The 12,224-nt window shown below is 42.6% G+C and overlaps 1 protein-coding gene across 1 annotated transcript in view; it reads left to right on the top strand.

The window, feature by feature from the left end:
* MACROD2 (mono-ADP ribosylhydrolase 2) overlaps nt 1-12,224 on the top strand; it is a 2,256,418-nt gene that overhangs the window by 2,079,056 nt on the left and 165,138 nt on the right. The window contains exon 11 of the mRNA XM_053574070.1: nt 2,071-2,154. Coding sequence (XP_053430045.1) covers nt 2,071-2,154 — 84 coding nt within the window. The remainder of the gene's footprint in view (nt 1-2,070; nt 2,155-12,224) is intronic.

Below are 12,224 nucleotides of genomic sequence, written 5' to 3'. Positions count from 1 at the left end.
GGGTGAGTGGGAGGAAGACATATGAACCTGTGTATTGCTGGCTGGGGAGACAAGAAGGGCAAAGATCCTGAGGCAGAGACCAGCCTAGCAGTGACTGAGGAATACACAGGGGGCCTGATAAACCCAGAGCCCAAGAGCCCAGAGCCTCCTCCAGCTGAGGCTCAGCAGTGGGCGGAGCCCAGGTGGCGTATTGCTAGGCCAGGAAACAGGACTTAGATCTTAGTCTGAGTAACTTAGTCTGAGTAATGGTTTTTAAATAGGCCAGCAAGGTGATCTGGTATATGTTATAAAAGATCACACTGGCTGCTACATACAGAATAGATTGTAGGGAGTAAAGAGGAGAAGCAGGGAGATTAGAAAGCTAGAATTTAGAAATTTACAAGATTGCTGTACTAACCCAGGCAAGAAATGCTGCTGGTTTGGGCTGGTGTGATGCTTATAAAGGCTGAGCACAGCAGATGAATAAGAGATACAGGTTAGAGCAGAGATGATAAGACTTGTAATAGGACTTCGGATTTCTTACACAGGATGAGTAAAGGAGGAGAAACATTAAAGATGACATCATTAAGGGTGAATTTGGTTAAATTTCTGGGTACTTAGTAATACCATTTCTTGAGATACAGAATACCATGGAGAAAATAGGTTTGTCGACCTCAAAGAGATGGATCTGGCTGATGTTAAGTCTGAAATACCAAAGGGGCTCACTTACAAAAATTCTACATTTCCTGATGGGGTTGAGTGAAGGGAAACCATTAGGGCTGAGAAGAGCGAGACATAGTTAAGCCTCACTCCTGAAGCAACAGTGGGAGGTGGTGGCTACAGAACCCAGGAGACTTAGGGGGCCACATGGAGAAGGCCACGGATAGGGGCTGTAACCTTAGATTGAGGGACACGACTAGCCCATAAGGATCACTGGGTGTCTAGGAGCTAAATACCCTGGGCTCTCACCTGGTTGAATCTAACAGGAAGACAGGGTCCCAGGGCGTTCAGAGGCATATTCCATGGACTGCAGCATCCCAGAGAACAGCAGGGGATTAGAGAAGAGTGGAAAACTGATCTACGGAGAAAAAAGAAGATTCGGTCCCAAATCCAGAATAATATGCCATGTAGGCAGTTGACATTCTACACCTTAAGCTCAGAGGTGGATATATAAATTAATGCCTGAAAAAGGATTCTACATAAGAATGGAATACACGTAGAGACATCTTCCTAAAACTGTCTTCACAATTTGATTTATTAGCCCTCCGATAGACTTGGAGGGGCATTGGGAAAAACAGGGAGCACGGTAATTTAATTGAGGACATGTGGAAATGTTTAGCATCTTGATTACTAACAAAGTCTGTTAAACAGAAGCAGGATAATTTCTAGCCCTCGTCCATCTAGCTCACTTTGAGGGCTAAGTAAGACGAAATTACACAATGATTACTGCCAATTAACCTATGATTTTTTTTTTTTTTTGAGACAGAGTCTCACTATGTTGCCCTTGATAGAGTGCTGTGGCATCACAGCTCACAGCAACCTCAAACTCTTGGGCTTAAGCAACTCTCTTGCCTCAGCCTCCCAAGTAGCTGGGACTACAGGTACCAACCACAATGCCTGGCTATTTTTTTGTTGCTGTTGTCATTGTTGGTTAGCTGGTCCAGGCTGGGTTTGAACCCTCCAGTCTCGGTGCATGTGGCTGGTGTTGTAATCACTGTGCTAGGGGCGCTGAGCCAAATGTATGAAATTTGAAATCAAACTTTCTTGAAGAAAAAAATTAACAGAGTTCCTTTGTAGTGAATATTCAGGTAAAAAAAAAAAAAAGAACTTATATAAGATTGAATGTTTATGTGAATTACTAATGATGTCTACAAAATTGTTTTTGCTGAAGCCTAAAGAGTAACTCTTGGTAGGCTGGAGAATCACGTCCTTGCCAAAATTTAGCTCCGGCTTGATGACAGATGAATCTGCAATTAAGATTCGGTGTGTGTGTGGGTTTACTAAGAAGAAAACATTTTTAAACTTCAACATAATTTTGAACCCTGCTGGTAAATATTTAAGTAAGAATGTATTAAATCTTTGTACTTTCAGAAGGGTTGGAGCCAAAAGGCCTCTCTCCACCCCATGAGAAGAGCAAAGCAAAGAAGCCAGAAAGTTCAAAGGACTCTAGTGAGGGTAAGTCCTGTCTCTGGTTCCTTTAGAAAATTATGCCAGGAGGCTCGATGCCAGTAGCTCAAGCGGCTAAGAAATATGCACCAGCCACATGCACCAGAGCTGGCGGGTTCGAATCTAGCCAGGGCCCGCCAAACAACAATGACAACTACAACCAAAAAATAGCTGGGCATTGTGGCGGGTGCCTGTAGTCTCAGCTACTTGGGAGGCTGAGGCAAGAGAATTGCTTAACCCCAGGAGTTGGAGGTTGCTGTGAGCTGTGATGCCACAGCACTCTACCCAGGGTGACAGCTTGAGACTCTGTATGAAAAAAAAAAAAAGAAAGAAAGAAAATTTGCCAGGAAATAACCCTTCTATTTAATTTTTAAATTATGCGTATACTCTCATATTCAGATATTCCTAAGGGTTAAAATATCACAAAGAAATTCTTTTATCTCTTTCTAATATGTTTGAAAATGAAAAATCAGATTCACTTTTATTTTGTTAAGGTAAAAACCAAATTTTAAAAATTCATTTTCTCAGTGTGATGTATTTCCCATTTCTATAAAGTGAAAAATCGTCGGTGGTCCTTACAAGTACAAGTTCTAAAACTGTGTGGGTGAAGGTCGAGATTGTCACTGTTGGCTGATTGGGATAATTTGTTTTGCTGATGAGCACAATTTGAGTCTTTCCAGAGGCAAACCTCAACAGTACCTGCTGGAGATGGTTTCTGTCTTTAGTGTCTTCTTACAGGTTCTAGACTTGCAATGTATTTTTGCATTTTTGCACTGAAGGGCAGGTCCAATTGGGCTCCACTTCTGAAGAAATGACTCCTCTCCCTTTTATAATGCTAGTACATTCAAATGTTCTTTTAAAATGTAGATGAGGTAATTGTTCAGGGGAATCTCAAACTCAAAAGAGTATGCATAAACCTCTAAAAGGAGCACATTCACGCTTTCAACTCTCTTGCCTCGAGCCCTACTTCCTCCTGTGAAATGAAAAATATACAAATACTAATGGTGTCATTGTGGATCTTGAAGGAGGAAGATCCCAAAATGGAAGCAGAGGTGCGGGAGTTGGTAGGTGGTGAGCTTGTGGTGCATAAAGGGCATAGGGACAGGAGAGGGCCCAGGTGAAAGCAAAGAAGGAAGGCGACCTGGCCAGGAGGTGCCCAGTCTGCAGCTCGGTCTGAGGAAGTCAGGAGAGGCTCAGTGCGAGGACTGTCCTAGGAGGAGTCCCATGTGGGGCAGTAATGGCTCGGCCTCTAGTGCGCCTCTTCCTCCAAGTTGGGCACTGGCTGCAGAGAGCTTGGGGAGGAAGTGGCATCGGTGTGAACAGAAGCCCATCACAGATGCCCAGAGTGTGTGGCCCCTGGGTCTGACAGTGGGCGGCTCCCCTGGCAGCAGGGTCCCTCCTGCAGACACCTGGAGCAGCATGTTCCATGACCACATGGCCTCCGTGAGAGAGCTGGGCTGCCCAGTGGTAAGTACTGACCCGGCCTGGCCTTCCCGGGAGTCAGGGCAATTGAGAAGTCAAAGCTGCAAGAAAGGTGGAAGCATTACTACTAATGTGACTAGAGCATCTGGTGGTAGCTCTGCCCCCAGACAGGCTTCCTCCTGCTGGACTTCACCTCTGTCCCCTCATGAACAAGTGCAGATGTCCTGTGCTGCCTGGACAGGGGCTGCCCTGCTAAGCTTATCTGCAGAGCCGCACAGGACACCCCTTCTCTGCAGGCGAGACACGAGGTGGGACTTCCCTTCTCCAGGCTCACTGCAGGTGAGCAGAGGTGGGGAGAAGGGCAGAGCTGGACGTTAGCCTGCTTCTGGACAAGTCGTGAGCAATGAATGTTGCCTGCTGACGGCAGAGAAGTGTGAAGTGGCTAGCGCAGGCCAGCCATCCATCCTGTCAGCAACGCTGCTGCTCTCCTCACCTCCGTAATCGGGACCATGACAGTGTGCACTGTCTGGATTCACCGGAAGATGCTGGGAAGTTTAGCATCCTTCAGAGAAGGCTACATGGAAGCAAGGAGAAGACCAGCAGTGACTGCGGCCCCCGCCTGGGAAGCTTTATGGCCGCTGGTCGGTCAGTAGCCAGGATTTCCATCTCACACTGTATTTCACTCATTTCCTGGACAATCTCTTAAGGCCATTCCTGGGAAATGAGTTAGGGGCAAAGCCACAATTCCTTTTTCCTTCGAGAGGCTCTGCCTCACCGAATGGTTCCATCAAATGCACATGACCCACGACAAAGGTGGTTTTCCAGAGCTTGAGTCTGTGAGTGCTTCCGTGTGTGTGACAAACTGTAGCCGTTCTGCCACCTCTGATTAAGAAGGGAATTCTTCCAAATTCCTCTTTCCAATGTGTGAAAGCTCTTCTTACTTCCTAAGTTGATTTGTTTTGGAGCGTCACTTCCTAATCCTAACGTGACTCAATAATACGACTTTGCCTCCTTCAAATATGTGGTCTGACAATCTGCTGTGAGTCAGAAGCTGAAAATACGACTGTGGATTTGTTACCAGGGACATTCTTTCTGTGGCACCATGGTGAAATGTTAGTCACTCTGCAGAAACATGGCAACTGTGCATGCGTTCTTAAGACAAAAAGTAAAAAGTGTTGGGGAGGAAGTGAGGAAGGCAGCCCGCTCTGATGGGCAGCGGCGACGATTCCCTGACACGCATGCCTGATTTATCAGTGCTTCCATTTTGACAAAATAACCTATGTGCCTCCATTGATGCCTTGCCCTGCAGTGTGTGCTCCATTTCCTGTCCTGAGACAGAGAGTTACAGTGATCTTTTCCTACTGGATGTGCAAATGGAATATCATACCTCTGGGAAATGGCTGCCTGGTGACATGAATCGTGAGCCTGCTCTCTAGTTCCTCCTCCAAGGGTCGTGTCATCAGTTTTTTTCTAGCTTGGCCATCTCTCTCATGTGTTTTTATAGGAAGAGAAGCTTCTGGTATGTTTATTTATAGACCACTCAGCTTCATGTCCCATCTCTTGGCCTCAGCTCACGTCTCTCCTTCCTTACGGTTCTCTGCTCCACATCCCAGGGTCGCGGGTCCTGCTGAGCCCCTCCACTTACCTTCCAAAGTTCTTTCTCAGAAAGGTCACAGAAAACCAACTCCACCCAGATCTTCCAGAATCTCTGACCATTAAAACTGCATTTAGATCCACAGGAATTTTCTCTTCTTGGCCTGGTCAAATTTTCTCATTCTGCATCATTTTTTAAAAGTACAAGCTGCAAATGGTTCTCTAACTTACCCCAGTTTATTCAGTTTGTTAATGTCACAATCTCTTCCTTTTTCTTTCTTTCTTTTTCTCTAAACACACCCCACCTTCTATAATCCCTTTTCTTTTTCTGCAAATTAGAACTACGTTTTTTTTGAAGGAAGAAATGTTATCAACATTATAGCCTTGAGTGAAGCATTATTACTTCAGTAAATATTTTGCCAGACTATTAAACATTAAAAATCAAACAATTTCTAAATGTACTTATTTGCATTTTTATGCTGTGGACTGTAGAGTTTGGAGTTTTGTTTTTACCGTTTTGATTGACATTTCATGAACTGCAGTATACTTTGATTTGACAAACTGCAACACCACACTAATAATGAAATTACTGCCAATTTCAGGCTAGTAATTGATTGGAGTGTAAATATAGCTGTAAACCAGCAAGGCATAGACAGAATTGTTTACAAGAAGCTTGGTTAATACCAGTTGCACAAATTCCAACTCTCAATAATTTACACCAGTTTTTTTTCTTACAAAAAAAATGGAAAGCATGTCATTATCAAAAACTTAGCACCTTTAATAAAGGTGTTCTTACACTTCTTCCTCCGTCCTTCAGCAGTAAATCCTCTTGAAGTTCCTTGAGTTTAAGTGTTTTAGGCTTTATTTGTCTGAAAATGTTACTATTTTGCCTTTTTCCTTTGAAGGCATTATTGTTGGGTAAAAATTAAGGATCAATGGCCATTTTCTTGCAAAATTTTGAAGATGCTTTGCCGCGATCTTATCAATTCTCTAGTTATTGAGAATTATCTCTCACTAAATCATTGCTTCTTTTTAGCCCGTCTGTCTTTTCTTTCTGATTGCTATGGAATCTACTCTTTATCTTTTGTGTTCCACAGTTTCACTATGATGTGCCTAAGCATGTTTTTTTTTTTTTTTTTTAATTTATCCTTCTTAGGATTTGCTGTGCTTTCTGGATCTGGGAACAGGCATCTTTGATTAGTTCTGAAAAATTCTCATGTTTTCTCACCAAAAATTCCTTGTTAACTACTCTCTATTCCTTCTTTTACTGTGAATCATTGCTTTTAACCGATGTTGCATTTTTTTCAATCTCTCTTCTGTTTCTGATGCCTTCTGGTTAATTTTTTCAAGTCCGTCATTAAATTTGCTGATTTTCTATTCAACTGTATTTAGTTTGATGTTTAACTCCACTGAATTTCTAACTTCAATCATTGTAGTTTTCCTTTTTTAATATGTTTTTTGTGGTTCATTTTCAAATATACCTATCCTCTCATTTTATTAAACTTAAAATATGTTTAGTAATATGCATTTGAAATTTCAATATATCTGGTGAGTGCAAGTCTGATTTTGCTGTTTATTGATTCTTTAAACTCATGTTTCTGGTTATTTCCTTGTATATTTTGCCTTTTTGGTTGTCATGTTCCTTGGGTTTTTATTTATGAGTATTTTTTAAAGTTTATTTTGGAGCTCACTATGTACAGTTGGTTTTCTGAGATATCTGAAGATTCTACCTTTGGCATACTTTAAAGTACATATTTAACTTAGAGTTTAGTTTTAGTTTTATTTATTTGCTAATGGCTCCTTAAGCCCATGTTAGTGGATGTATAAGATCAGAAAATCCCAACAGAGCATTTTTTCCTCTCTAGCCAATGCTAAAACAGTGATACCGGCAAATTTCTCACTATAATCCTAACCAAGCACTGTCCCATCTATGTCACATATTTGTGGCTTATTCAAATCTAAGCACTAGCTAGTGGTTCTGAAAAAGGATTCTTGAATATGAATGTGTCCGCATCGCCTAAGAATGTGTTTGAAATTCAAATTCCAGGCCTGAATCAGACCTGCATTCTCAAACCTGAATCAGAAATGTGAAGTGGGACCCAGTGATACATATTATTAAAAACCCTCCCTCAGCAGGTGCGCGCTCAGCTCTGAGAACCACTGTTCTCCAGTCTGGAACATCTGAGATGGGAAGATGCCTGGAAGCAAACACTGATTTCACTGCTGGCTACAACTCTTGATCTGGGCTCTTCCACCATTACTGATTTCTAAGGATTTCCCTTACAAAAGCATCAGCTTAGCCATGTATTCAAGAATCAGGTACATACATACATACGGCTAGATGGCACATACTTACAAATAGACAGACACATGCACGCACGCATGCATAATCTGTAGTGTTCAAAGTTATATATCAAATTGACCTCAGGAATTATCTTAGAGAAGTAAAGAAGTGACAAAGTCAGATTTTGGAGAGTTTAACATTCTATTTTCTAAATTTATGTGTAATTGAATATATGCATGCATATGAATTCTTTTATATTTGTAAAACAAAAATATATTTCATTAAAAAATACTAAACACATTATGCTTCTAAATTCAAGTAGCATGTTTACAACAGTATTTTTCTCCATACATACATCCCCAAAGCCTTCAGTGGCTTTTGGTAACAAATGGCATTCTTCCATCCTATTTTTACAGGAAGCACAAGCAGTTTGGCTCTTACTCTGCGACTGCCTCTGCATAGAATATTCAATGAGCACATACGAATTCTTGTTCTTCAGGAAACTGAGACCTCACAATTTTAAATCAAGCAGCCTTATATTGCACTTTAAAATATTAATGATCTCCTTTGTCAGGTGGAATTATATGTGGAAACATTTAGAAACCAGAAAGCACCATATCAGTTAGAAGGATCTAATGATAGTATTAAAGTTATTGTTATTATTATTCTTACTAAAATAAATTTTTCTGAGTATAGGAACCATTTGTGGAATGCACCTCGTATTTCCTGAAAGTCAGAATTTTCTCTCTGCCCTATTATCTTCTTTGCATATTAAAGAATTGTGTGACATGCTGTTTTGTGAGTGGCTGGACAGAAGGGACATTCTATCTTTCAGAATGCCAGGCAGCAGTTCACGCATTATATTTATAAGCATGATCTTTAATTTAATTTTTTTGACAAGTGCAGTGAAGGGTAAAATCAGGCAGTCATAATTTTGACTTTGCCATCACTCAAACGAGCTTAGTGACTGACCAGCTTTAAACAAAATAGCAGGAATAAGGAAAAGCAACTTCTTATAAAGAAAAGCTTTGTTTTATCCTCTAGCCCTTAAAATGCCAAGAGTTTAAGCAAAATGCAAATTTCCGTGGTGAAAAATCAGAATATAACAAATGCCTATAGCCACCATCTTTCCTTAATTATACTCTTTGTATTCTGTTTGGTTCTGGGACTTTCTGAGCTATCCCCTGCCAAAAACTAGTGAAGGATCCGTTCCATTTGTTCTGGTGCTTTCCACATATAACTGTGTGGTTATAACCAGAGTCCTGTTTCAGAGTCAGCTCTAGGACTTTAAATGGGACATGAGAATTTAGTATTAAGGAATTTTCCATCGTAAGGAAAGCCAGACTTGCCTGGGCAGAGAAACCACAGGTCCTGTTCTGCCAGGAACTATTCTGGATTATTCCTGTAGTCATTGGCATTTATTGGCAATGTTCCCTTTCCCTCTTAGAGGTGACCCAGTTGGTGTGATAATGTCCATGGGACCCTCCTATCCTTAAAGGAACAGTCCAGTGTGAGTATGGACAGGACTCTCTGCTGTCTAAGCTTTGCTTCCTCCTGGGACAGGTTTTCTAACCTAAGACTCGGTTTCTTCATACATTAATCGGAAGGAAAAATGTAACTTGAGGGAGATTTAAACAAGATGGTTTGTGGAAATCATCTGGAACATTCTCTGGACAGAGTGAAGAAGTTAGAGAGTGTTGAAATTGAGACAAGAAGAGCGCCTTCCCACCAACCCCCCTCTACTTTGTTTATTAATGCCTGAAAATCCTTTTAATATGAAGAAAATAATTTTGCAAGTAGAGATAAGGTTTAAAATGCATTGACTGGATCTCACACCTCGTCAGGTTTTCTTTTGTTCTCTCTCCTTTAGGTTCACCCAGCACCTTTTTCAGTCCCTCCCTCCCCCACCCCACTGCGATAGCTCCTCTGCCAAATGGACTTTCACCCAATCTGTCTTCTTTTTTCTTATCTTAATTCTTTTCATCTTCAAGCCAAGGTTTCCAAAAAACTACAGAAGGCCCCCTGACTTAACAATGATTCAGTGATTCAATTTACAATTCATTTGGCAATCCTATGGTAATGCAAGAGAATTGGCATTCAGCAGAAACCGTACTTTGAATTTTGACCTTTTCCTGGGCTATCGATATGATACTGTTCTGGGATTCTGGGCAGTGAGCTGCAGGTGCCAGTCAGCCACACGATTGTGAAGGTTTCAAGTGATACTATACAGCGGACTGTGCTGCTGCAGTTTTTGGAGAGTGTGTTATGTGTTGTCACCCTCCGTCACGTCTATCATGCATCTGTGCCAGTTAGGTGTAGTAAGTGGATTTTTGACTACAATATTTTCAGTATACAATGCGATGTTCAGGGAGTTAAGCCCATTGTAAGTTGAAGAGCATCTGTAATATTTATACAACCAAACACCTCAATCATTCCTCAACTCTGCTAACTGCCTCGAGAACTGCATGGAAGGCACCAAGTTAGGTCAGGGGCTCTCCTTTGGATCCCTGCCTGGAGGCCAGGCAGGCTGCAGGCTGGACACACACTAGCACCCTGGGAAAAGGTCTAAGTGAGAAGAAGCTGAGGCCTCTTACTGACATCCAACACTCATTTTACAAGTCATTTGAGTGACCCATTCTGGAATCAGATTCTCCAGTCCCAGTGAAAGCTCATGTAGTGAGAATAAGACGGAGTCAGGCAGGCTGGGGGTGGGGGGGGTATGACACAGCTGGTCTGGTCGGTTTAGGTCCTGCCTAACTGTCACCCCTGTCTCCCATTCTTATTGTTTTGTGAATTTAGCTCCCACCCTAAAGACTCCTATCTTGAGTAGTTTAGGTGGATTGATTAGATCACTGAGTTACCTGATTATTATTTAAAATAAGGATTAATGTGGTCTTTGCTTTGAACCTTTATGGATAAAACTGTGATTTTGGAAATGGAAGAACAGAACAGTCTTGGAGAGGCTACTCTCACTGTTCTCCAGAATCCCAGCCTTCTGACAAAGTTTGGTGGACCTGTCCCCGTGTCTGTTTATTGGCTGACAGTAACAGACGGCCAGACCTTCTTCATCCGAGACACCAGCTGAGCCTTCCCATGACTGCAGACCTGGCTGATTGGTGAAAGCAACTTCATGAGAAGGTGAACACCTTGTGATCTCGTTAGCCGCCAATTCAGAACTTGTCACTAAACATTCATTGTTCAGCCCCTGTGATCCCTCTGAGATCTGTCCACTTTCTGCTAATTTTTATAAGATTCCAAGAACAAGGCTCTTTCTTCTGAGGCTGGGTCTCATTCCTACTGCCTGTGGTTTTTACCCCTGGATGAGTGTTTCTCAAAATGTGATCCTTGAAACCCTGGGGAGGTGTCCCAAAGCTTTTCAAGGGATCCACAAGGTCAGAATGAATTTGACGTGAACCTGTGATCACAGAAGTCTCCATCACATGGAATACACTGTAAACGAGGACCTCTGCAGTAGTGCCAAGTGGCAGTTCTATGGAGACACCCCGCAGCATCCTTCCTGCAAACACATCCATCACCCAACACAGTTTATCCATTTACTAGTCCATTTGAGTGAACTATTCTGGAATCAGATTCTTTAGTCCCAGACAAGCCTTCGGATAACTTGCAGATCTGGTTGACATTGTGAGAGGAGCCATGAGAGACCACCAAGCCACATGCCATGAAGGAAAATATGCCAGGGGAGGAGAACGAGTGTGTGCGTGTGTGTGTGTGTGCGCGCGCTGGGAGATAAGAGGCAGATGGGTCAGGCTTCCCAGTGGGCTAGAGCTCACTGATTTCTAAGTTGATATTTGAGAAGAGGCCTCCAGAACATAAAGGAATAAGCCAAGCAGCTCTCTGGAAAAAGAGACGCAATAGTAAGTGCTAATCTCCTACTGAGAGAGGGGACTGATTATTCTAAGAAAGCAAGCGGGTCCACGTGGCAGCAGAAAACAGAGGGAAGGGAGGGCACCTGGAGAGGTCCCCGGAGGCCAATCCCACACAGCTACGAACCAGACTTCAGCCCCTCCCCCCACAATCTCTGATTCAGGTGGGGCAGGCCTGAGAATCTGCATCTCTAATAATTGCCCAGGGGATGCTGATGCCCAAGGCTGGGAACTGTATTCTGAGAATCACCGCCCAGGGCACTGTGAGCTGCTATAAGAACTTTGGCTTTTTTTTCTCAGTGAAATGGAAATAGAGCATCTTAAGCAGAGAAGAGACAGGTTTGAACATTTTAAGAGGAAACTTTGATTGTCATGTTGAGAATAGGCTGTGAGGGGCTAAAGGCAGAAACAGGAAACAGTTTCTTGGAGCAAGAGTCACTGGTGGCTTGGCCCAAGTAGCAGTGACAGGGATGACTGAGAAACTATCTGCTCCTGGACATAGTTTCAAGCTGAAGTCAAAAGAATTCACAAACACAGTAGGTGCGGTGTGTGAGGAAAAGAGCGCAGGCAAAGACAAATCTTTTCATCCTCTCTGCAAGCACTGAATCTAGGATAGAAGTTGCGTCCTGCTTCGACTCTTTCAAAGATTGTGGGGGAAAAGAGTGCTTTCCCATTCATGCCTCCCGGCCCCTCTGTCCGGCTGCTTCCTGCTAACCTCACCCCAGGAAGGCCAGAGTTGCCCACCTGTGCCCATATTTCCAATTAAGCATAAGCAAAACTTTCAGATTATTTTCAGATGATTGAGACCCTATGGACTCCGATATGTTTCTCTCCACAAAAAGGTGTTTTTTATTGTTGGTGTTCTGTTGTTTTTCAGTTAGCCACTTCCCAGTTAA

The sequence above is a fragment of the Nycticebus coucang genome, chromosome 21, assembly GCF_027406575.1.
Source record: "Nycticebus coucang isolate mNycCou1 chromosome 21, mNycCou1.pri, whole genome shotgun sequence".
Lineage (NCBI taxonomy): Eukaryota > Metazoa > Chordata > Mammalia > Primates > Lorisidae > Nycticebus > Nycticebus coucang.
The sequence above is the reverse complement of the archived record's forward strand: the minus strand, read 5'-3'. Positions and strand labels throughout refer to the sequence as shown.